General features: G+C 33.0%; 1 protein-coding gene across 5 annotated transcripts; it reads left to right on the top strand.

Annotated features, from left to right (window-relative positions):
- Positions 1 to 14029: 14029 nt before the first annotated feature.
- Positions 14030 to 22967, top strand: LOC120074448 (uncharacterized). Of its 5 annotated transcripts, none has more exons than XM_039027572.2 (21): positions 14030 to 14710; positions 14984 to 15216; positions 15301 to 15372; positions 15494 to 15631; positions 16023 to 16141; positions 16216 to 16527; positions 16732 to 16816; positions 16879 to 16984; positions 17068 to 17181; positions 17276 to 17439; positions 17545 to 17665; positions 17755 to 17979; positions 18056 to 18246; positions 18377 to 18544; positions 18633 to 18738; positions 18814 to 18951; positions 19039 to 19197; positions 19284 to 19484; positions 19570 to 19836; positions 19964 to 20072; positions 22416 to 22967. In XM_039027572.2, exons 1-21 carry the CDS (start codon positions 14243 to 14245, stop codon positions 22826 to 22828), a joined length of 3909 nt encoding a protein of 1302 aa, XP_038883500.1. In that variant the 5' UTR covers positions 14030 to 14242; the 3' UTR covers positions 22829 to 22967. The 5 variants fall into 5 exon arrangements, with proteins under 5 accessions (XP_038883500.1, XP_038883502.1, XP_090168611.1 ...); XM_039027574.2 differs by having other exon boundaries at positions 22498 to 22526; XM_039027573.2 differs by having other exon boundaries at positions 14033 to 14710; positions 16891 to 16984.
- The last annotated feature ends 160 nt before the right edge of the window (positions 22968 to 23127 follow it).

The following is a 23127-nucleotide window of genomic DNA, read 5'->3' as shown; positions in this document are numbered from 1 at the left end:
GGATGAGATCTATATTAGAGTTTATTGTCATTGAATGACTGAAGGAATGGGAAACAGGTGTAGCCAAAGACTTTCAGGAGTTGGTAATCAGGAAGTTTGGAGTATAAGGTTTCATAGGGGGACTTATTTTCAAGGAGAGGTATAGCCAGTCGATTGATAAGGTAGATGGCGGTATGAAAAGCGAAGGGCCAGAAGCTATGTGGAACAGAAGAGTGAGCAAGCATGGCTAGACCAACTTTAACGACATGCCTGTTCTTTCGTTCGACAGTGCCGTTTTGTTGGGGTGTGTAAGAACAAGATACACGATGAATTATGCCAAGTTTTTCTAGTATAGGAGAGAGAGCTTTGAACTCCCCTCCTTCATCAGTTTGGATCGATTTAATAGTGATGGAAAACTGATTCGAAATCATAGCTTGAAACATAAGAAAACAGGGTAGAACTTCAGATTTTGTTTTCATTGTATAGATCCAAGTGAAACGAGAGAAAGCATTGATAAAAAGTAAGAAATATCTATCTCCATTTACTGAATTGATCGGGGAAGGACACCATACATCAACATACACTAAATCAAAGGGAGAGGGTGGATGAGAATTAGACACTTGAAAAGGTAAACGAAGGCTCTTGGCCATTTGATAGTGTTCACAAACTGATACATTTGGTTTATTTTTGTACTTTAGTTTGCATTTGGACAAGACAGAATGAACTACTGAAGGGGAGGGGTGTCCTAAGCGACGGTGCCACAAAGAGAAATCTGTGGGTGCTGAGATGAAGGCAGTTGGATGAGATGAGGAATGGACAGATCGTGTAGCTGATGGATTGACAGAGGACTTGTATAGGCCACGATCAAGTGTGCCTAGGAGGAGTGGACTCTTGGTTTAAAGGTCCTTTACAACAAAGGAGTCATGGAAAAATTCAACATAAGCATTATTATCATAACATAAACAACCGATGCTAATTAGATTTCGAGATATTGAAGGTGTGTGAAGAACAAAGTGAAGGTGAATTGGAGTATGCGATGTAGATGAAAGGAAAGAGAATGAATAGTGTCAGAGATGGGAAGGGACTTACCGTTTCCTATGACAACTTGTTCATCACCATAATAAGAGACAGACTGTTGGATGTTGGACAGATCAGGGGTCATGTGATGAGTGGCTCCATAATCCATATACTAGCCTTCATCGGGGTGATTTGTTGTTGGAGTAGAGGGAGTAGTAATGTAGGATAGCGGTTGAGTTGGGGTTGGTGTTACTTGAGCAAAATGAGCTTGAGGATGTTGAATGGTTCTATATTTTGGATTGTCGATATTATAGTAAGACAGTGTTGTATGGCCAAACTTGTTACAGATTTGGCATTGTGGCCAATTAGAGAATTGGGATGGTTGATAGGTGGTTGGTCGTGGGGCTCGGGTGGTCTATGAGATGTATAATTTGTGGCAGTCACAGTAGAGAAAAGAAGGTTAGAAAGAATACCTGGAAGAGATGGAGAAGGTCGAAAAGATGACCTGGTAGTTTGTGGCCAGTGAGAATGTCGAGGTTGAAGTGAGAGCTGGGCGACATTGGCTTGTATCTATTGGAGTTGGTCTATAGCAGACTGGGATTTTAGCCGACAGTCATATGCGATAAGGAGGCTGCAGACATCAGTGATAGATGGGCGATCAGTTCTATTCTGAATGGAGGTCATGAACAGATTGTATTTAGTACCAAGGCCTTCAAGGATGTATGCAAGGTGATCACGGTAAGACAGTAGTTCTTCGATAGCAGCAAATTTGTCAGCAATGTCTTTTATCTTGGTAAGGTATTGAGAGACGCTGATGCCATCCTTTCGTATCTTTTGAATTTGAGAGTGAAAACCCATTATTCGGGTTGTGGAAGAGGATTCATAGACCGTTCAGAGTGCTTCCCAGATTTTCAGTGCGGATTCGTATCCGACAATTTCTCCCATTTTATCTTCGTTGAGAGAGGAGTAAAACCAGCTTATGATCATTCGATTTCACTTCTGCCAATATGAGAAATGGGGATTGAGTTGAGTTTGCTGAGGCTTGAGGTATTTTGGTGGCTGAGGATAGGTGCCGTCAATGAAGCTTTCAAGGCCATAGCCCATGACAAGGTTGAGAAGCTGATTCTTCCAGAGAAGGTAGTTTGAATCATTTAGCTTGACAATGAGGGATTGGGACATGTGAGGGAATTTTACGACGGGGGATTGTGGGGAAGGGAGAGTAGGGAAGGGATTAATCGGTATCGAATTTTGAAAAGGATGATGGTTAGGGACACCGGCGTAGTGATGGTGAAGGGGTGGTGGTAGAGGGCCATATTGTGGAGGGTAGAATGGATTTCGAGCAGGGGGAAGGGCTCGCTGAGTAGCGGGTGGGGTAAACGATGGAGAAGATATAGATATGGTGGTCGGAGGTAGAACAGTTGAATGAATACCTGGTTTGATGTCACTGGTAGGGTAGAGTTTTCTTCAGATGTTCCTAAGGTCGATGCTATGAGAAAGGGCTGGATGCTTTAAAGCTTTGATACCATGTAAGAAGAAGGAAGAAAGGAAGGCTAAATGATCTTTGTCAAAGACTAAACGATCTCTGAGAGGTGAAGGCTAAACGATCGTTGGGAAAAAGACTAGACGATCATTGTCAAATATCTAGACGATTGTTGGAAAAAAGGTAAACGATAGGACAAGCATCTACATGATAGAGGTAAGTGTGTAGACGATGGGGTACGAGACTGCACGATTAGGTTGAGCGTGTAGGGGAAAGAAAGTACACGATAGGATGTAGACGATCGGGTTGGAAGTGTACACGATGTAGAGTACATGATAGGATGAAGACGATAGAGGAAATTTACTATACGATAGGTAGAGAGCATAAACGACAGAGAGAATTGATTAAGACGATCGGCCTTCACGACTGGCATCACTTATCGTGTAGCACTATTTATTAGCATAAGAAAAGCCACATGGCAAAATATCAATGGTCTATAATAACAACATGAAAGAGACAATACATAATTAACCACTAAATAGTGGAACCTAAAGCTGAAGAAGAAAATGCAGAAAAATGAATAGAAAAATCTGTTATTTTCTTTAGTAATGTTGCACTCATTTATCAGATCCTTTCAATTTTGAGCTACATCAAGGTTTGCTCTTAAAACTTTGTTTTTCCAGTTTTGAACTAGTATGCTTAATCCTAAAATTATTTTAATTAGAGTGGTTAAGATCTTAATTGCTTCCACTTGCATGTTCCTAACTCCATTAAAAGGAAACAAGAACATTGGTCTGGTTTACGTAAAAGGTGATACTAATGAAAACTACTTTATAGGTTATATTGATTCTTGTTGGGTTTTGTGCCATAAAACTTGTAGATAGTAAATATAAATAATTGACCATCATCAAGAAAGAGTTGTCGATGTTATTTCAATAAATTTTCTTGATTGTGTTGTATTCATTTTGTCTTAGTAACCTTAATCCAATAAACTAACATTCTAAGCTGTCTTATGAGTCTTGAATTGTATGTAAAGACATAGGGATCAATGTTCAAGTACAATTTAAAGGGTCTATAGTATAGGGATAAGATTGGATACCTTATCCTGGGGACATTATTGATATGGCCTACTTGTCCATATCAATAATGTAAGTGACATGCGAGTGAAGGTATCCTATGCAATGAGTTTTCATAAGACTGGACCATGAAATAGTAACCATTAAATGTAACACCGTTGACTAGTTAGGTTTCTATTTCAATAGGATGACCTAGGCAACTTAGTCTTAATCCTGAATGTATTATGAACTCATGTTCACAAGAGATTGTTCTTTGATTTGTATGGGTAAGAGTGACTAGTTCACCGACTCAATATGCTTACCATTTTGGGGACAGCACCAAGTGAGGTGCTGGGAACATAATAATACAAGAGAGATTTCACTCATTCTCAACTTTAGGATAAGTAGATGAGCGTTCTATTAAGTGGTATCTCTGAGACTTGAACAAAGAGCCCTACCCTCTCATTGGTCCGAGAGGGGTTTCTATTTAATGGTTGGACCATAAATAGGTTGTTCATTAGAGAAGCATTGGTGTTTAAGGATACAGAGTTAACATAGGAGTAAAACGGTTATTTGACCCAGCTGGAGTTACGAATATTCGTAAAGGACTAACTTGTTGTTATTGGTCTATATCTATGGACACAGAAATATATTTGCAGTGAGAAGAGTGCAGTTGTGGGTGTTAAGTGGAGTGTACTTACAACTAACGAATATTGATTAATTTGGTTAATGAGTTTAGCCAATTAATCTCATATTGTTGGAGCTTCTGATCGGTAGGTCCATGAGATCCCCTTCCTAGCTCGTAAAGGGAATTGAGGTAAGAATATAATGTATAATGATATATTATAATATAAAGTTTATATTTTAATTAAACTTTATAGTATAAATTTAATGTTGGATATGATTCAAAATTAATTTATGGGAGAATTAAATATTTGAAGGAGTTCAAATATTAATTTAATATGAATTGGATTCATATTAAAACTATATGTTAAAAATTAATGTGTATTTGATGCACATTAAAACTATAGGTCATGAGAGAAATATAATTGAATATGATTCAAATGTAAGTTAAATTAAATATTTGATATTTAATTTTGTAATTATTGAATTGGAGAATTGAATAATTATTTAATTTGATTTAATTTAACTAAAATAATTGAATTAAAATTATAGGTTATGTGAGAGATATTTCATTTAATATGATTTAAATAAAATTATTAATTAAATGGGCTAGTTACACAAATAGCAATCAGAACCAAAATAATAAAAGATGTAGAACAAGAATAAACATATTAGGGATATAGTATAAAATTAGTGTCAGATATCACTAATTGTAGCTATCAATGATAGCTATATAGGTAAATGACCAAAAAACCCACACATAGCCCACCATTTTGCACTTCTTTTTCTGGTTTTCTCAAATTGAAAACTATCACTGATAGCAACGGATAGAGTTATCAGCGATAGCTACTAATAGCTACTATTAGTTGTTATCGTTGATAGCTACTATCAATGATACCTTTCAATTTGAGAAATATTAATACAACCTTAAAATAGTAACACTTGAAATATCAACTTTTAATTTGCTATAAGTTTTCAATGGGTAACATTGATATACGATCAATTGGAATCAAACTTGAAATATTAACACCTAAGGCTATAAGTGGATATCAATGATAGACTTTTATAAGTAGTTATCAACTTTTAAAAGGAAACTATCATCTTTCAGAGATTAACATTTAAAATTATAAGTGATAGAAGTCTATCAATATGAGGTCTATAAGTGACTATCTCTAATATTTTCCTAAGTCATATCACTAATATCATTAATATAATTCATTTTATTGATATATACATAAGTTATATCACTGATAGTTATGACTATCATTGATAGCTTTAATCAGTGGCTATCACCGATAGCTTTTAGCAATGACTATCAATGATAGACTTTCATCAAATGAAATTGACTTTTATATCATTGATATCATTGATATATGGATATCACCTAAGTTCTATCACCAATATCACTGATATCACTTATATCATAGTTATCAGTGATAGCTTCTATCATTGATAACTTCTGTCGTTCTCTTTTACCATCAAATAACATGTCATCATTGATAGCTTCTATCACTGATAAACATGCTATTAGTGATAACTTCTAGACATTCCACTTATACTTTAGTTCGAGATTCAACTTTATTAATTAAAATTTACTAACTTGACTATCAATGATAAACTTCTATAAGTGGCTATTAACCATGAAAAAAAATAATCAAAGATTAAACTATAAATGATAGAAAATATTAATGGCTACCACAATAGACTTTCATTTGCTATTTATATTTAATATTTCGTTATAATAATCAAATTTGATGATTGACTTGTTAGTGTTAAGTCACTTACTTTCAAAACTTGGGTACAAAACTCAGCATCATAATTCTTATGACAAAAAAGGAAGAAGCAAAAATCGGATAAATAAAAGAAAATAAAAAAAAAAGAGAGAAGAAGCAAAAACTGAAGAAATGAAAAAAAATTTAAAAAAAAAAGCAAAAATCGGAGAAAAAAAGAAAATTAAAAAAAAGAAAGAAAAGAAACAAAAATCGGAGAAAACTATAGGTCTTATATAGAGTTTGAAATATTCAAATTCACTTAGGGAAAGAATATACTGTATAATGATACATTATAATATAAAGTTTATATTTTAATTAAACTTTATAGTATAAATTTAATTTTGGATATGATTCAAAATTAATTTATGAGATAATTAAATATTTGAAGGAGTTCAAATATTAATTTAATATGAATTGGATTCAATATTAAAACTATAGGTTAAAAATTAATGTCTATTTGATGCACATTAAAACTATAGGTCATAAGAGAAATACAATTGAATATGATTCAAATGTAAGTTAAATTAAATATTTGATATTTAATTTTGTAATTATTGAATTGGAGAATTGAATAATTATTTAATTTGATTTAATTTAACTAAAATAATTGAATTAAAATTATAGGTTATGTAAAAGATATTTTATTTAATATGATTTAAATAAAATTATTAATTAAATGGGCTAGTTGCACAAATAGCAATCAGACCCAAAATAATAAAAGATGTAGAACAAGGATAAACATATTAGGGATATAGTACAAAATTAGTGCCAGATATCACTGACAGCAGATATTTCAAAGTTTGGGTACGAAACTCAGCCTCATAATTCTTATGAAAAAAAAGGAAGAAGCAAAAAATCGAATAAAGGAAAGAAAATTAAAAAAGAAGAAGCAAAAACCAGAGAAATAAAAGAAAATTAAAAAAAAAAAAGGAAAGAAACAAAAATCGGAGAAAGGAAAGAAAATACAAAATTAAAAAAGAAAGGAAATAAACAAAAAAACGGAATAAAGGAAAGAAAATAAAATAAAAAAAGATAGGGAAGAAGAAGGAAAGGAAAAAAATAAAAGAATAAAAAAGAAAGAGAAAAAAAACGGGATAAATGAAAGAAAATAAAATTAAAAAAAATAAAGGAAAGACACAAAAACTGGAGAAAGAAGAGAAAAGAAAACAAAATAAAATGAAAAAAAAGGAAAGAAGCAGAAATCGAAAAAAAATTAAAAAAAAATAGAAAGAAGAAGGTGTGAAATAAGACAAGACAAGAGAAGACGAAATTGAAAATTAGAAAAGATTCAAAGGTTGACTATTTAAATTAGAAAAGACCCTTCCATATTTGCAAATATCTTTAAAAGGTAGCATACTTTAGATTTTTTCCCTTTATTTTACTATTTATTAGAAATATTCTAATTAAATTATATTTAATTAATTAATTATTAATTAAATTAATTAAATAGATAACTCCCAAATTTATTTGAGATATGAGTTATCCTACGTTCCTTGCATCTCTCTCTTGTTGGTAAGTTTTGCAGGTAAATTTTTTTGTAGCAATTAAAAACATAGAAGGGTTCTATAGTTTTATACTCTCAAATTTCTCTTTCTCTTTTCCCCATTTAATTTTCGTTCCCACAAAGTTACACTGATTTCTCAGAATATAAGGGAAGTAGCTTCTTGGTAGTGTTAATTTCAATCCAAAAGAGTTTTACAATTTGATTCTACAAAGGTAAGGTTTTCTCTCCGTTTCTCTCTAGAATTAATTTATGCATGCTTAACCTAGGATCTAATTTTAAAATAGGTTGAATTTTGATTTTTGGTCTATGTATTATTTCTGAAGTTTCCAGTCTATGCGTATTTCAGAAATCCCAAATTAATAAAAATTTTGATTATGTGATTTCTGTTGCTTTAGGGCTTTCATCCCTATTATTCTGTCTTTGCAGCTGATATGGATAGAAGAAGATCAACCAATAGGTATGTCTCTTTATTTAGAAATCTTCTTTGAAATATGTAATTGCTTTGTCCATCGTAGAGGCTGAGTATATTCCATCAAAAATCAGTTAAAGAGGGTGTTTAGGTTTAGAGGATTAATTATTAAGTAGATTGGAGAAATATCAGTACCTATTATATTTTGTGATAGTCAAAGTGCTTTAGTGCTCTCGAAAAATCCTCTATATCATGATCGTATCAAACATATCGATATAAAGTATTATTATCTTCGAGAAATGGTTGTGAATAAGTTAGTCAAGTTGGAGAAACTTTCTTTGGACAATCCTACAGATATGCTCATGAAGGCTTTAACAAGCTCCAGGATTCAATATCTAACCAGCCTATTAAGGCTGGGTGTTGGCTAACAAAGTCCAGAATATAACATTCACAATGTATCTAGTTTGGATCTTCAATTTGGTTTATTCGTATATTTGTCAAGAGGGTGATTTGTGATGAATTTTTGACAGATATAAGGTAGACTAGTGTAGAAGCTAAGTTGGGTTGTGGGCTTGGGCTTGGACTTTACTGATTAGTATGAGAAATGCAAGCTTTAAGTGAAGTCCGAAAGTTTGTATCTCTGTCTTTCTGAAGTTTCTTCATCAATAAGATGTCTTGTGAAATTGGACGTAAACCAACTTTATCGAACCACTATAATTCTTCATTATTTTCTCATTCTTTTATTTGCTAATCACTTAAAAAATGAATTAGTTTTTGTAGCAGGTTTATATAAAAAAAAGAAAGTTGAGATGGAAAGAGGCACGTGATCCAAGTCATTGATCCGGCCAGCACGTAAAGTCAATCCCCATGACATGCTCTCCACTTCAAATTACCATTCCACTTCGGCTTTACCATATTCAGTGGTAATTTATTTCTACAAAATAATTAACTCCATCAAATCTGTTCTTCCATAATATTATATTAATTGTTTTTAGCTCAACAATATGTTGGTAAAAAATTTGATAATCTAACATTTAGATCAATGGTATACAATTTAACTAATTGAACTATGAGCACATTGCACATGACTTGTGATAAAAATCAATCGCATAGTGAATGGAATTTCTTTGATAAAGTTTACGACAATCAGGCTATAATCATAATAAAAAATCCTATAACATATAGATAATAACCAAATGTCATTTTTATATTTCTAATTAATTAGACATGTTTACCAAATTGTAATGAAAATTGATGTAATTGTAATAAAATTTCATTGATGGATAAATTATAATGAACTTGAATCGCAAATGTAATTAGAATGATTTTGATCTCATTTACTTAAAATTATAAATTTTGTCAAATTTACTGTTACCGTTACCTCTACTTCTTCCTCTGAGGGTGAAGTGGTAACGATTACGGTAACAGTAACGGTTACTAATTTTTCAGTTGAACAGTAACAATAATGGTAGTCGCAACGGTAAGAATAAAACGTAATTCTCAGATGCAATCGAATTGAGTACTCTTTATTTATCTATCAGATTGTGTTATTTCATTATAGATTTGGATGTGAAGCCCATATGTCAGTACAAATACAGAACACAAGTGAACAACACAAAAAAAATCAAATAGAGCATTTTTTTTATTCCTATTGATCTATTACGTTTTCAGTGGGGTAAACATGGCCTTAGTAACTAAAAATGATAGCTATAAGAATTGAAATAACCTTCATCATTTTTATTTACTTATTTATAAAAAAATAATACTTAAATTAGAAAATATATTTTTTAAAAAATAAAACAATAATTCAATTTTTAATTTAGAAAAACACATAATCTTGACAATTTAGGAAAGATGCTTTAAAGTTGATTTCTTAAGCAGGAAGCATTTAGTGTATAATGACTGGATTCTGAATGGCACAAACTGAAATTTCTCACCCAATTCGAATTAAGGTTGTAGATTCTTTATTTTTAGAAAAAATTCAATTTATATGGTAAAATTTTTATATGTAGAAAAAATTTCAAATTATTTATAGAAATAACCAAAAAAAAAATTTTTTTTTGATAGACACTGATAGACTTCTATTATTGTTTATCACATAGTATTAATGATAAACTTCTATCAGTTTCTATCACAGATCAACACTGATAAACTTCTATTAATCTATATCCGTCTCTATCAAAAATATTAAATCTTACTATTTGTATAAATAGTTTTCTTTATTTTTCTATTTTTAAAAATCTCCTCATTAAATTTCTAAATTTTTCTTAATTATATTGAGTCAATTAAAACTCTAATAAGATTAGAGTCATAAATTTTCATAGGTAAATGGACTTTACCTTAGAATTTCATTTTATATTTGTTAATGCATAATTCTAACATGTGTGCAAGACTCTTCAAATATAGAGATTTACACGATATATTAGAGAAAAATATTAGAATCTGGTTTGACTTCTCTTTGTTCTCTACTTTTCTCAACATATTTTGGAAACATAATGTTTATTAGAATTTTGATAAAAAAAAAAAATAGTATTGACACTTTTACTTAATTTTTAATAAATTTTACTGTCTATCTGCGATATACTATTATTTATATACATGGGACACAGATAGACATAGATAATAGTCTATCACATTTATCTCGATCTATTATAACTGTGATATTTTACTATTATTTATAAATATTTTTAACAGTTTTCTTATTTAAAATAATTTCCGATTAAATAGTTTTAGTTAAAAGGATATTGTTGTTTTAAATGTATGCATTCAAATTTTTTGTTTCCATGAATGGTTGGACTAAAAAAGCCAAGTTGAATTAGTATTTTAACCTAAAAGTAATACTAAAACAATACTAAGAACATTGAAATTCATTTGTCTTTATTCTTACTCATAGAAGAATGGTCAAACCCAAATCTTATCTCTTCCCATTTGTTTTTGTAAAGGCTTATCTCATTCATTATGTTTTTTTTTTCTTTTGTTCTTTGAAGAAATCACATTCAATATTGTTTGTTATATATTATTGATATTTCATAATTATAATTATAAATTAACATGCATAGAAAAAATAAGTAACATGCGTAGTACTTTAACATCATCACATTCTTTGTAAATGTTGTTTTTTATCAATAAAACTAAACAAGTTGTTAGAAATTTCTTTTTGTTAATACGTTGATCATTTAATAGTAATTTTTAACATCAATACTTTTTTTTTAAAAAAAAATTATTATAAAATTTTAATTTTAATAATTGTGTTCAAGATTTTAGAACCAATTTAAAATGACTTGTCAAGAGCTCAAAAATAATTTTATGTATTTAAAAGTTATTTTAACTTGATCCTAAGTAATTGTATAATTATAAACATACAGAATCTCTAGAATTAGAAAAATATCTTAATTGTATGATATAAAAAAATACAAATAAATTATAAACACAAGTTGTTTCCTCCAAAAATATCGATTTTCCAAACTTAATAGGCCTGCCTTTTGCTCCAAAGCAAATTTAATTAAATTAATTTAAGAATTTACTCCGATTTGACTGACTTAGTCATGCATGTAGTAGGAAAATTTCATAAAACAACTTAAAAATAAAAACTTTTATGTGGATGACGTCTTTTTAAAAATTTTGTTTTACTTTTTCACACGTAAAATATTATTTTTGTCCTCAACTTTGAATGCTACTCTTCTTCATCCTTTGATCTTTTCTTCCAATCACCAATCGTTTACAATTTAATGTAACCATTTATTTTCAACCATCATTGTACCATTAGAGTTCAATGTTATTGGATCTTAACCATGAGACAAGTAAACGAATACCATTTTCAACTCTTCAATTTCACTTAAACACCATTGCTCTATCACTTTTAGTCGAACACAGATCGCTTTCAACTCTATTTAATTTATTTTGTGGGTCTAGAGCGAGCATTCTTCGAAGAAGATCATTCTACATATCCAAAAACAAATACTGTGAGTGTTAACCAAAAGTTTTAGAAGTTTGTTCACTATCATTTTTCTGATTGTGTACCATTGTATATGCAATTGTGTACTATTGTATTTGTGATTGTATATCATTAGGTACATGATCGTATACCACATCGTACACGATTGTATACCATAACATAAAAGATCGTATACCACAACATACACGATCACATATTGTTAGATATTAGGTCATATACCATTGTATATATGATCGTATACATCATAAAAAATATGTGTGATAAATGATCGCCTATCAAAGGGTATACGATCTCTGTAATTTCAATGTTTGATCAATTAATATAATTGGTGTATTGCAGATCAATGGCGTTACTTGACCGATTAGTATAATTTGTTTCTAGGCGACATATTTCTGTAATTTCAATGTTTGATCGATTAGTATAATTTGTTTCTGTGAGAGGCTAGTATAATTCGATTAGCATCTTTGTACGCTATGGTAGGGAATGGAACTAGACTGAAAGTAACTATGTTGGTGTTCACATGAAAGGTTTAAAGATTAGACACGATATATCATATAGTGAACTAGTGAGTCTTCTATACCAACGACTAAATATCGATACAAAAAGATTTGACATACACATCAAATGTTATTACAATCTATTGGTGCAAACCCCCTGATCAATATAGTCGAGGATGAAGACCTTAGTTTTTTTTTAAGGCAGTGATGTATCCTGGATGCCTCTATTTGTATCAGTCACACCATATGATATTCATGGAACATACACTGAGAACATGTACCTAAGTGTCTGAAGACTTTGGTGTCATCGACGATCCAAAGTGTCTTCAAATCGAATTGGATTTTCTTGGTTCCTCATCGTCACCATTTTTATGTATAATGCCAATGTAACCTTCATGACATCTTCATCGTTCGAAAATTTGAGCTTTTCAAATGCAACTTCCATATCTTTACAGAGAATTGGTTTGTGTTATCTACCTTCAGTCTGAGGATGAGATGTCGTAGCCTCTCACAACTGGTATCCCTTTCCAATCTTTCCTCTGTCGGCCACAGCTCAGTAACCAAATTAAAATCATCCTATGTGAATGTTACCTTCTACCTTCTTCCCCATGATGTTAAAGCTTACAAATTCTGGATTCTCATCGGTGACCTCCCTTAGAAAAAATGATCCACAAGCTGGCCATTGAATACAAGGTCAACGTCTAATAGTGGATCAAAGCATATTTTCTGGAATGTGCCCATTTGTGTTTTTGTTAGTTTCTTCTTAATTAGTACATTCTTCTTGCCAATGTGGGCTAAGCAAGTTATGGTAACAGGAAAATATTTCTCAACTAGGACTGAGTGCGCCATCTACAATATAGCAAACATATATGATCAAGTATTAAAAGCTATGAGATCGAGTATGAAAGGCTAAACGATCGAGTATGAAAAGCTATAAAATTGTTTAGCACAAGCTATACGATCGTCTAGTTTAAGCTATAAGATCATTTAGAAAAAGCTATACGATCATCTAGTTTAAGTTATAAGATTGTTTAGCAAAAGCTATACGATCATCTAAATTAAGCTATACGATCGTTAAGCAAAAGATATACGATCGTCTAGATTTTAATAAACGATTGTTTAGCAAAAGCTATACGATCAATTATATAAATCTATGTGACCTAAGATATGAATTTATGTGATCTAGTATTAAAAGCTATACGAAATGTATTAAACCAACCCTAAACCCTAATCAAACCCATGTACTGTACGATTTCAGAAAATGACAGACAAGAGTAACATACCTTTTAGATTACTGGAACGGTGGAGACGGAAATGAAACGAAGGCGAAAATGTGTAGATACGATCGACGAACAATGAATGATGTCGAAGATGAAGGGAGACGTTGATAGAAAACTGCGAGAAATACTCTAAAGAAGTGTTATGAAAATGTGAATAGATATCGCACATAAAAGTTTTTAAAAAGAGACCATTTATGAAAAAGTTTTTGGTTTTTGAGTTATTTCGTCAAATTTTCCCATGTACTCTTCACCGGCAAAAGTAAGTTCTCTCACTTTTAAGTTTTAACTAATAATGAAATCTCGACCGTTATAAAAGAGCGCGTACGCCTTGCCCCCTCGCCGCCACGTCATACGCGCCGAAATCCCACCGCTTTCGTTGCCGCGGCCGTTCATTCCTTAAAATGGAACTATTTTCCTTTTTTAATCATTTATTTAATCTCCAATCTTCAATTTCCAATTTTTCTTTTTCCTTTTTCTTAATTCTAACGTTACACAATCAAGTCTACTCTCTTTCCCTTCTTCACACTTCACACCGCTTCCACTTCTCACTATTTTTGCTGCCTAATATTTCTTCTGCCATTTCTATTTTCGGTCAGTATCATCTTCGATTCTCATTTTATATCAATTGGGATACGCCGCTGTTTCAGAAGGAAGATTTTTGAAGTTGGAGATGAGGGATTTTGCTTGTTTTGTTTCCGGCGATCGGAGTTTTGGATTGCCGCTTGGTACTGCCAATTTGCCCTCGATTTCGATTAATGGGTCTCAAGCTCAAGCAGTGAAGGGCTATGGCGAGGATTATGATTCTGGATCCCACTTGGACCTGTCGTCTGACTCGGGGAGTGTAAATCATAGCCGAGACCACTTAGTCGCCCTATCTCCTCAAGATGACAAAGTTCACCATCATCCGACTGCCATTAATGGCGTTAAATTGCCCAGTCAATTAAACAATCATTGTTCTGAAATGGGTCATTACGGGCTTGGTTTAGTTCCAGAAGCAATTCGAGTAAAGCGAGAATATAGTCATGGAAGAGTCAAAACGTCGGATTCGGTAACGACTTCTAGTACTGACGTTTCATTTGGTAAATCGATTGATATTTCTTCTGGTGATACTGATGGTTACTTTGCAGCTTCCGATCAGGTTTGTTAATTGTTATGTTCTGGTTTTGTTCTTAATTGAATAAGATTTTAGGATGATTCGTGAGTAAATCTGAAGCAGTCCCAGTTTCTTATATACTAGCAAGTCAAGATTGCTAGTGTTAGAAGTTTCGACTGATTTGTCTATACATTGCCCAGATGCAATTTTATAACTTTATAGGATGGGAATTAATTAATTCAAATGGGTTATTTTCTTTGCATTTGAACATTTGAAGATTTGTATGAGCAAAAACTCACTTTCTGTTAGCTGTGACAGATGAAGTATGGCGGAGCAACAGGGAATACAATACATAAGAATTTTTATATTCCGACTGCTCCTCCATTAAATGTTCGTAATCAAGAAATAAGGGGGATTAAGGATCAAGCTTCAACTTGTAGAACATATAGGGCTTATCACCCTGTCACAAGAAATGAACAAATAACACAAGAAGGCTATTTAGGCCAAAATGCACAAGCTACAAATATTAAAATTTCCAATTCATCAGCTAGGTTAGTGTATAGGCCTCACACTTGCTTCTCTTTCGAACTTTTGCACTGGAAGTGTATGGTTTTAACAACTACATCTTGATTCAGGAATGCTGCTGATCTCAGAGTTGCATCACCTTCTTTTACAGTTCCTGCCCGCCTCCCAAACTATAGAGCAATGTACTGAAGCAACTTTGAGCGTTGCATTCGATTTGTCGAAAGCAATAGCAAAGGACTTTCATAATTGCCTCTTTTAGCAATAATTTGTTCTTTCTAATGATGGGTGGACTCATTTATGCAGAGGGCAACGTTCATGGGGTGCTGTTATTACTTACGAAGCATGTGTTAGGCTATGCCTTCACTCATGGGCTCAAGGTCATTGTACAGAAGCTCCCTACTTCTTGAATGATGAGTGCAAACTTTTGCGTGATGCGTTTGGGTAAGTTACCGAAACAGACTCATGCATTTGGGTTAGGGAGCTTCTTTCTTTCTTTCTTTTATTTTTATTTTTTTAATCATCCATTTTAATATAGAACTTATGTTCTTGAGAGCTTCTCTCGTTATAGGGATGGATTTCCTTTGTTTGATCATGGATTTAGCCTAAATACCTATTTCGCTGCATCACAAGACACTCCGCTTGAGTTTGGTTTGAAATTTTGTTACCTCATAGAAATTAGATTTTGTTAGCAGTCAGATCAGAGGGCGGATCTAGTTCGTTCTAAGTTCAACTTAAATGTTTCTTCAAATCAAATGATTCTTTTGATATATTCTACTTGTTCGGCTATTATATTTATTTGGTTTCTTTGTTCTTACGTTGTCAACTGCAACAGTTTACGGCAAACACTACTGCAACCAGAAGAGGATCTCTTGGCAAAACCTCCCTCAGGGTTGGCCAGTGATGAAACTGTTCCAAAATCCATAAGAAGTCTTGGGAAAATTAAAGTGCAGGGTATCTTACTTGAACTTGTCAAACAAGATTTGAAGATGTTTTCTATATGTTTCCAACCTTGGTTTATTTGACAGTGCGTAGAGTGAAAATGGGACTGGAGCCACCAATCAGCTGTGGTCATTCATGTATAACACAATCCACCATCAAAATGGAAAGTCTTAATGCACATTTATCCACAGTAAAGCAAACGCTTCAATCTGAATGGAAAGCCAAACGAAAGGTTCGAGTAGCTCATCATCTTCCTACGAACTCAACTGGTTCGTTCTCTCATCAGAGCTTGGCTTATATGAAAGCTGGCTCTCAGTATGGGAAACAGATCTTCGCAATCATTAAAACTGGCACAGTTTCTTTATGTCACATCTCGCCAACTTATAAAGTAGTGCAAGGTGACTAAACTCGACATTTTCTTATTGCTGGAAAAATGAGATTGACCAGTTGTTTGGAACATTAAAACATATCAAGTGTGCACGAATGAATGCTGTACATACCAAGTTTGCATAAATGAACTTGAAATGATTTATAATTGAGTTCTGTCTTCCCTTGCCTGTATGAAATTCAAACTTCAGCTGACAATCTCTTCCTGTCATCAGAAACATATTCTTGTTTGTTAAGACTAAAAAGCTCATCTGATGATGTTGTTAAAATGCAACCAGCGTCTGGTGAAACTTATCTATTGTAAGCTTTTCTTTCCCTGTCTTCTTCCTTTTTATTATATTTGAGATTAATGGAACAAACAGCTTTCCTGATAGTCCTGGAGATGATTTAATAATCGAGGTTATGGATTCCAAAGGACAGCATCATGGCCATGTCATAGTTCAAGTTGCTGCCATTGCGGATGATTCAGTATAGTTTTGTCCATACTCAGCTAAAATTTAGTTTTATGCCTTCACTTGGAGCTTTAAGTAAAATGGGCTATACTGATGCAGGATGAAAAGACACAGTGGTGGCCTGTGTATCGAGAGCCAGAGCACGAACTTGTTGGGAGAATACAATTACATACAAGCTATTCTACAAGCCCAGATGACAATAATAGTCTTAAGGTTAGTCAAAAGAAGTGAATGAAACCCAAGGTATAAAGATCCTAAAAATTGTGATTTAATGAGATTAGCAACTCAACTCAGTTTCAAAATGCAGTGTGGAGTTGTTGCTGAGACCGTGGCATATGATATCTTGTTAGAAGTTGCAATGAAAGTAAGCCATTTTCAGCAAAGAAATTTGTTGTTAGAAGGGCCATGGAAGTGGTTACTTTATAAATTTGCTACTTACTATGGAATATCAGATTCGTATACTAAGCTTAGGTAATGAGACATTTTAGAATGAATTATTTCATTTCATCAAACTGATATTTTTGTAATGTACTAATGAATTATTTGAATTTGCATCAATTATTTGGATTTTTGCAGGTACCTTTCCTATGTCATGGATGTTGCTTCACCCACTGAAGATTGTCTGTCTTTGGTGGAGGAATTGTTGCAACCAGTTATAATGAAGCAAACAGGGAGGGGTTCCTTGAGTCGTCAAGAGGTAAAAGGTTATCATTTCGAAGTTATAAGTTTCCATGCCGTAATAGAATGACACCAAATGGCTTATTGACCTCATTTATTATCCACTAGAATCGCATGCTATTGGAGATAAAAGAACAGATCGAGAAGATTCTTGCTCTCGTCTTTGAGAATTATAAGTCACTCGACGAATCTTCACCTTCAGGGATGATGGCTGTCTTTGGTAGCGCAAGTGGTTTTGTTGCTCCTGCTTTAACCCGCTCTGTCAAGCTATATGCTCTCCTACATGATGTTTTGAGTTCTAAGGCGCAAATGAAATTGTGCAGATATCTACAAGTAATTGAAACCAAAAATTTGCAGTTATCCTCTCTCATTTTTTTATGAATTGTTAACGTTAAGTTGACTGGTACAGGCTGCTACAAGGAAAAGATCAAAACTTATATTAGCAGAAGTAGATGAAATTATATCGAGCAGTAAAGAAGGCACATTGATCGATGCTGTTATTCTTTCAACTACTTACCAGAAGATGACAACTGTGGTTTGGAATATTAGAAACGAAGTGATGACCGATATTGAAATCCACCATCAAAATGTGCTCCCCAGGTGATTGATTTCACCATATGTTTCATTCTGAATCTTTTCTTTTTTGTGGTTCCTCTGAAAGACATCTTTGCTGACTGAAATTTCTGGTGATTCTACCTATATTTATAAACCTTCATTTGTCATTCTGCAGTTTCATAGACTTGCCAAACCTTTCTTCATCCATATACAGTGTGGAGTTGTGCAATAGATTGCAAGATTTTCTCGTGGCATGTTCTCCTCCAGGTCCATCCCCTCCTGTGACGGAACTTGTCATTGCTACAGCAGATTTCCAGCGGGATCTTGTTCAGTGGAACATCAGGTACTAGTATCTCTGTTTGAATCTCCAATGATAAGAATTACGATGCCAATTGCACTTTTTCTTAATCTCTGTCTTGAGATTATTTCAGTCCTATCAAAGGTGGAGTTGATGCCAAAGTGCTCTTCAACTCATATATTACACTTTGGATTCAAAGTAAGCGTCTTGTTTTGCTCGACTTGTGCAAACAGGACAAGGTATGAATGCAACAGCACGATGAGCTTTTGTTCTTGCCATGAAACTCGTGACATTCTGATAGTGTTTACCTTCAGGTACAACCATATGGAGCCAGACCAGAAAGCTCAACATTGCCGTTTGTTGATGATATGTATGACAGGCTAAAGGAGACACTAAATGAATATGAAGTCATCATTTGTCGCTGGCCAGAATATGCAAACAGTCTAGAACAGGTAGGTGTCCAAAAATGTGGTACTTTATTCCCTGCCTCACCAAGTACTTGTCCAGGTTTTGAAGTGGTATCCCTTTTCCTTCTATAGGCAACTGCAGATATTGAGAAGGCAATTTTTGAATCCTTGGAAAGGCAATACTCTGATGTTTTATCCCCATTAAAGGATAACTCAGTGCCTATAATGCTTTCCAAATATTTCCAGAAGTTTGCCAGACAATCAGTGGATACATTTTTTATACCAGATGAGGTATTGCTTATTCATTCTGTGTGGTTTGAAAGAAAAGTCACCCTTGAAAAGACGATATTTTTTGACTGAGGGACCATCTTTTTCAGTTGGGAATTCTTTTGAACACAATGAAGAGGATGTTGGATGAGCTTGTGCCTCAGATTGAACGCAGATTGAATTCATTGACATCTTCTTGCATGACTGATGAAGGTATCGCTAGTGGTGAATATCTCAGCGAAGTAACTCTAGTGCTTAGAGCCAAATTCAGGAGTTACCTGCACGCAGTTGTGGAGAAACTCGCAGAAAATGTATGTTTCCTTCAAATCCAAAATACATTCCTGCCATTAACGTTAAAACAAACAGTTCTTGATCGAGCAGCATTGCAATACGCAGACAAGGGTCCAAAGTGCAACAAAATTGCGGAAGATAATACAAGACACGAAGGAAGCGATGACAGATTCAGAAATACGAAGCAGAATGCAGCCATTGAAGGATTTACTGATGAACACAATCCATCATCTCCACCCTGTCCTTAACAACGACGTCTTCGTTGCAATCTGCCGACGTTTGTGGGATCGAATGGGACAAGATCTTCTACATCTCCTAGAAAACAGAAAGGAAAACATCTCCTCGTATAAAGGCTTGCGCATTGCGGTTTCTGTAAGTCCAAAACTCATCATTGAGCTTGGCATAATTTCGAAATCCTTCTGTTGTTGAATAGAACGAAATGAAGAAGATCAGTCGATTACCTTATTCTTTTGTTGAATCTTCTTGATTGAATCTGCAGGCTTTAGACGATGTGTTTGCGTCGGAAATGCAGCGGTTGCTCGGAAATGCCCTGCAACGGAGAGACTTGGAGCCACCATCTTCGATCATGGAAGTGCGTTCAATTCTCTGTAAGGATGCTATCAATTTTTGAACAAACGAAATCATATAAAGCAAGCAATACTTAGGAGCGAAAACTCCCTCTTTTATATGTACATAAAAAAAATATTTTTTAATCATTTTCTTAAATTGGAAAATTTTGACGTGTACAGAAACTGCATACAACATCATATATATCTGGCTTCCAATTTTGAGCTTCTCTATCTCTTTTTCACTTAAATAATTCATTAGGGTCATTTTTTTTAGATAATGTAGATAATTAGAATATTTAAATACCTAGAATTATAGATGTCTAGCATTTTTGGATAATGATTTTTTTGTTGGAAAGTTTTTGTAGATTTGAGACTACGAAGATAACTATGTTTGTTTTGTAAGATTTGTATTTGAAAATGTTAAATTTATGACTATTCATTCGTTTATAATTAATTTAATATAATTTGAACTTATTTATTAATTTGATTTTTTAAAATCAATATAACTTATATTATTTCAGTATTTTATTCTCAACAAAATAATATGTTTTAATTTAATTTTTTATAAAATAAATATTAATTTGAATTTGATGAATATTCTCTAAAAGAAATAAAAATAACTAAGATATAATAAAAAAACTAGTGATATATATGGTAGACACTATTTATTAGGATATATATATATATATATATATATGAAAAAGAAAGTAAAAAGGGATACCTCTCAACATGGGAATCCAGTTTCAAGCCTCTAAAACTAAATATATATAAAGAAAAAAAATAATAAGGGAGATTATTTTAAATGATAAAACTATTGAAAATATTTACAAATAATATTAAATCATCGACATATCGCTAGTCCGTGATATATTACTATCTGTATCTGTGTTTATCAGGACATAGATAGACACATATAGTGTCTGTTGCAATCTATTGCGGTCTATCGTAAATAGAAAATGAAATTTGGTTATATTTGTAAATATTTTGGTTCATTTTTCTATATTTGAAAAAATAAATAAATAAATAAATAAAAAGTAAAAAAAAAGATGCCTTGAATATAGGAATCTGGAAAACTTATGTTTAAAAAAAATATCCAAAACTTTTGAGATATTTTCATAAGGGTATCCTAGGATAGTCGAAAATTTTTAGATGCTACAACTTTTTACATTAGTATCGTGGTAATCTAGATACCCATTTATCTTATTAGATCCCAGCGAAACAAACGACCTCTTAATGAATCTTTTTGGGAAACTATTCTACACAATTTTGGGATTAAAAAGGTTTGTTTTGAAAATCCAAGAATCAAATACACCTATTTTCAAAATTTGGAGAATAGAAAGGTAGTTTTCCCAAATAAATATTATTTTTCAACTACCAAACTCTATTTTATAATTTTTAATAGGAAAATTATTTTAAATGATAAAATCACTTAAAATATTTACAAATATAGCAAAATATCACCGTCTATCTACGATAGATTGCGATAGACTACTATCTATATCTATCATGACACAGATAGATACTAACAGTGAAATTTTGTTATGTCATATAAATATTTTGGTTCATTTTGTTATATTTGAAAATATTTTTTTAATATGGTGTCCAATATATTTTAACAAAAATAAGTAACACTACGATCAAATCTAGAGAAAAATAAGTAAATAATTATAGGCGTATATTTGAAAATTATGGATGGTTTTTAATTATTAGAAGTATTTATCAAATATAGTGGAGAATCTAAACTTTTACATGGATAACATATTTCAATTGAAACACAAATTTTAAGCGTATTAAAAAATATGGTAAGAAAAATTGCACGTGAACTTGTTTAGAAAAATAAAATAAAATGTTTGTAGCAATTTTTAGAATGCATATTAAATTTGTATTATCTTGTGAATTTTTTGTTTGCTTGTTATTACTCTTGAGATCTATAGGATTGGGCAGCAAATGGCATGATTTGAATTTACATCATATTGAATTTTTCTGGTACAAGTTTAAATTTTAATTTTAAAAAATAAAAAAATCATACAAATATACAAGAATGTGGTAAACAAGGACATCGAGAGATGGTTTACTATTGTATGCATGTTGCATGATCGCAAAGCATGAACGCATTCTAGGAAGTGTTAGCCGAAACCCTTCTCAACCCGTTCACTGTATATTCATCGCATCTCCCGTTTATCAACTCTTTTCAAACTCTGCTGCATTTATTTCTTTTTTTTTTTCATCAATGCAAACAACAAACCCAACGATTTATTTATTTAACCAGTTACCGCAAAGTTCTTCATAAAAATTACCAACGCAATCTGTTTTCACAAGTCCCTGTGTTCGACCCTGGACTTACTAGGAAACTCAGAAGAATTTACACTTGGATTCTGATAGGGAAACTTGAGTGCACAATGCAATTTCATCATCGCATAGTGTCCACATTTCCACTTCATAAAACCAAACATCACTACTACAGTACAATGAAGACAGCGAAGGAGGTCTGGGATGCCCTGCAAAAGAAGTATGACACCGAGGAGGCTAGGTCGAAGAAATATGCGGTTAGTCATTATCTCAAGTTCCAGATGACGGATGAAAAATCCGTGGAGGCCCAATCCCATGAACTCCAGAAGATAGCTCATGAGATAATTACTGAAGGTATGCCTCTAGACGAACAATTTCAAATTGCTGTTATTATTGATAAACTGCCCCCCTTGTGGAAGGACTTTAAGAACACTTTGAGGCATAAGACCAAGGAGTTCTCATTAGAGAGTCTTATAACTCGGTTAAGGATCGAGGAGGAAGCCTGAAAGCAGGACCAGAGGGAGGAGGTGAACGCAGTACCTAGGAAATCCGCCTCTGGCATGGTAAAACTTGACCAAAAACCTAAGGGGACAAAGAAGAAAGGTCAGAACCATGACTCCAGCAACCAGAACCAACAGAAAAAACAGAAGCCCCCTTCAAGAGAAGCGGTACAGTTCCTCTGCTTTAATTGTAATAAACTTGGGCACATGACTAGGAATTGTAGGAACAGGCATTGTCCTGCTGGTCAAGCGAACCTGACAGAAGAACCGTTAGTCACCATGATCACAGAAGTAAATGTGATCGG

Source organism: Benincasa hispida, chromosome 3 (genome assembly GCF_027475165.1).
Source record: "Benincasa hispida cultivar pf3 chromosome 3, pf3_genome.v1.1, whole genome shotgun sequence".
NCBI classification, from domain to species: Eukaryota; Viridiplantae; Streptophyta; class Magnoliopsida; order Cucurbitales; family Cucurbitaceae; genus Benincasa; species Benincasa hispida.
This window is presented reverse-complemented; position numbering and strand designations above follow the sequence as displayed.

Excerpts from the sequence above, each read along its gene's own strand:
- LOC120074448 (XM_039027572.2), top strand. The coding sequence starts at position 14,243 with ATGAGGGATTTTGCTTGTTTTGTTTCCGGCGATCGGAGTTTTGGATTG. Across the intron at positions 19,198-19,283 it reads CATTTTTTATACCAGATGAG|TTGGGAATTCTTTTGAACAC; the intron begins GTATTGCTTATT and ends CATCTTTTTCAG. Across the intron at positions 20,073-22,415 it reads GGAAGTGCGTTCAATTCTCT|GGAAACTTGAGTGCACAATG; the intron begins GTAAGGATGCTA and ends GGATTCTGATAG.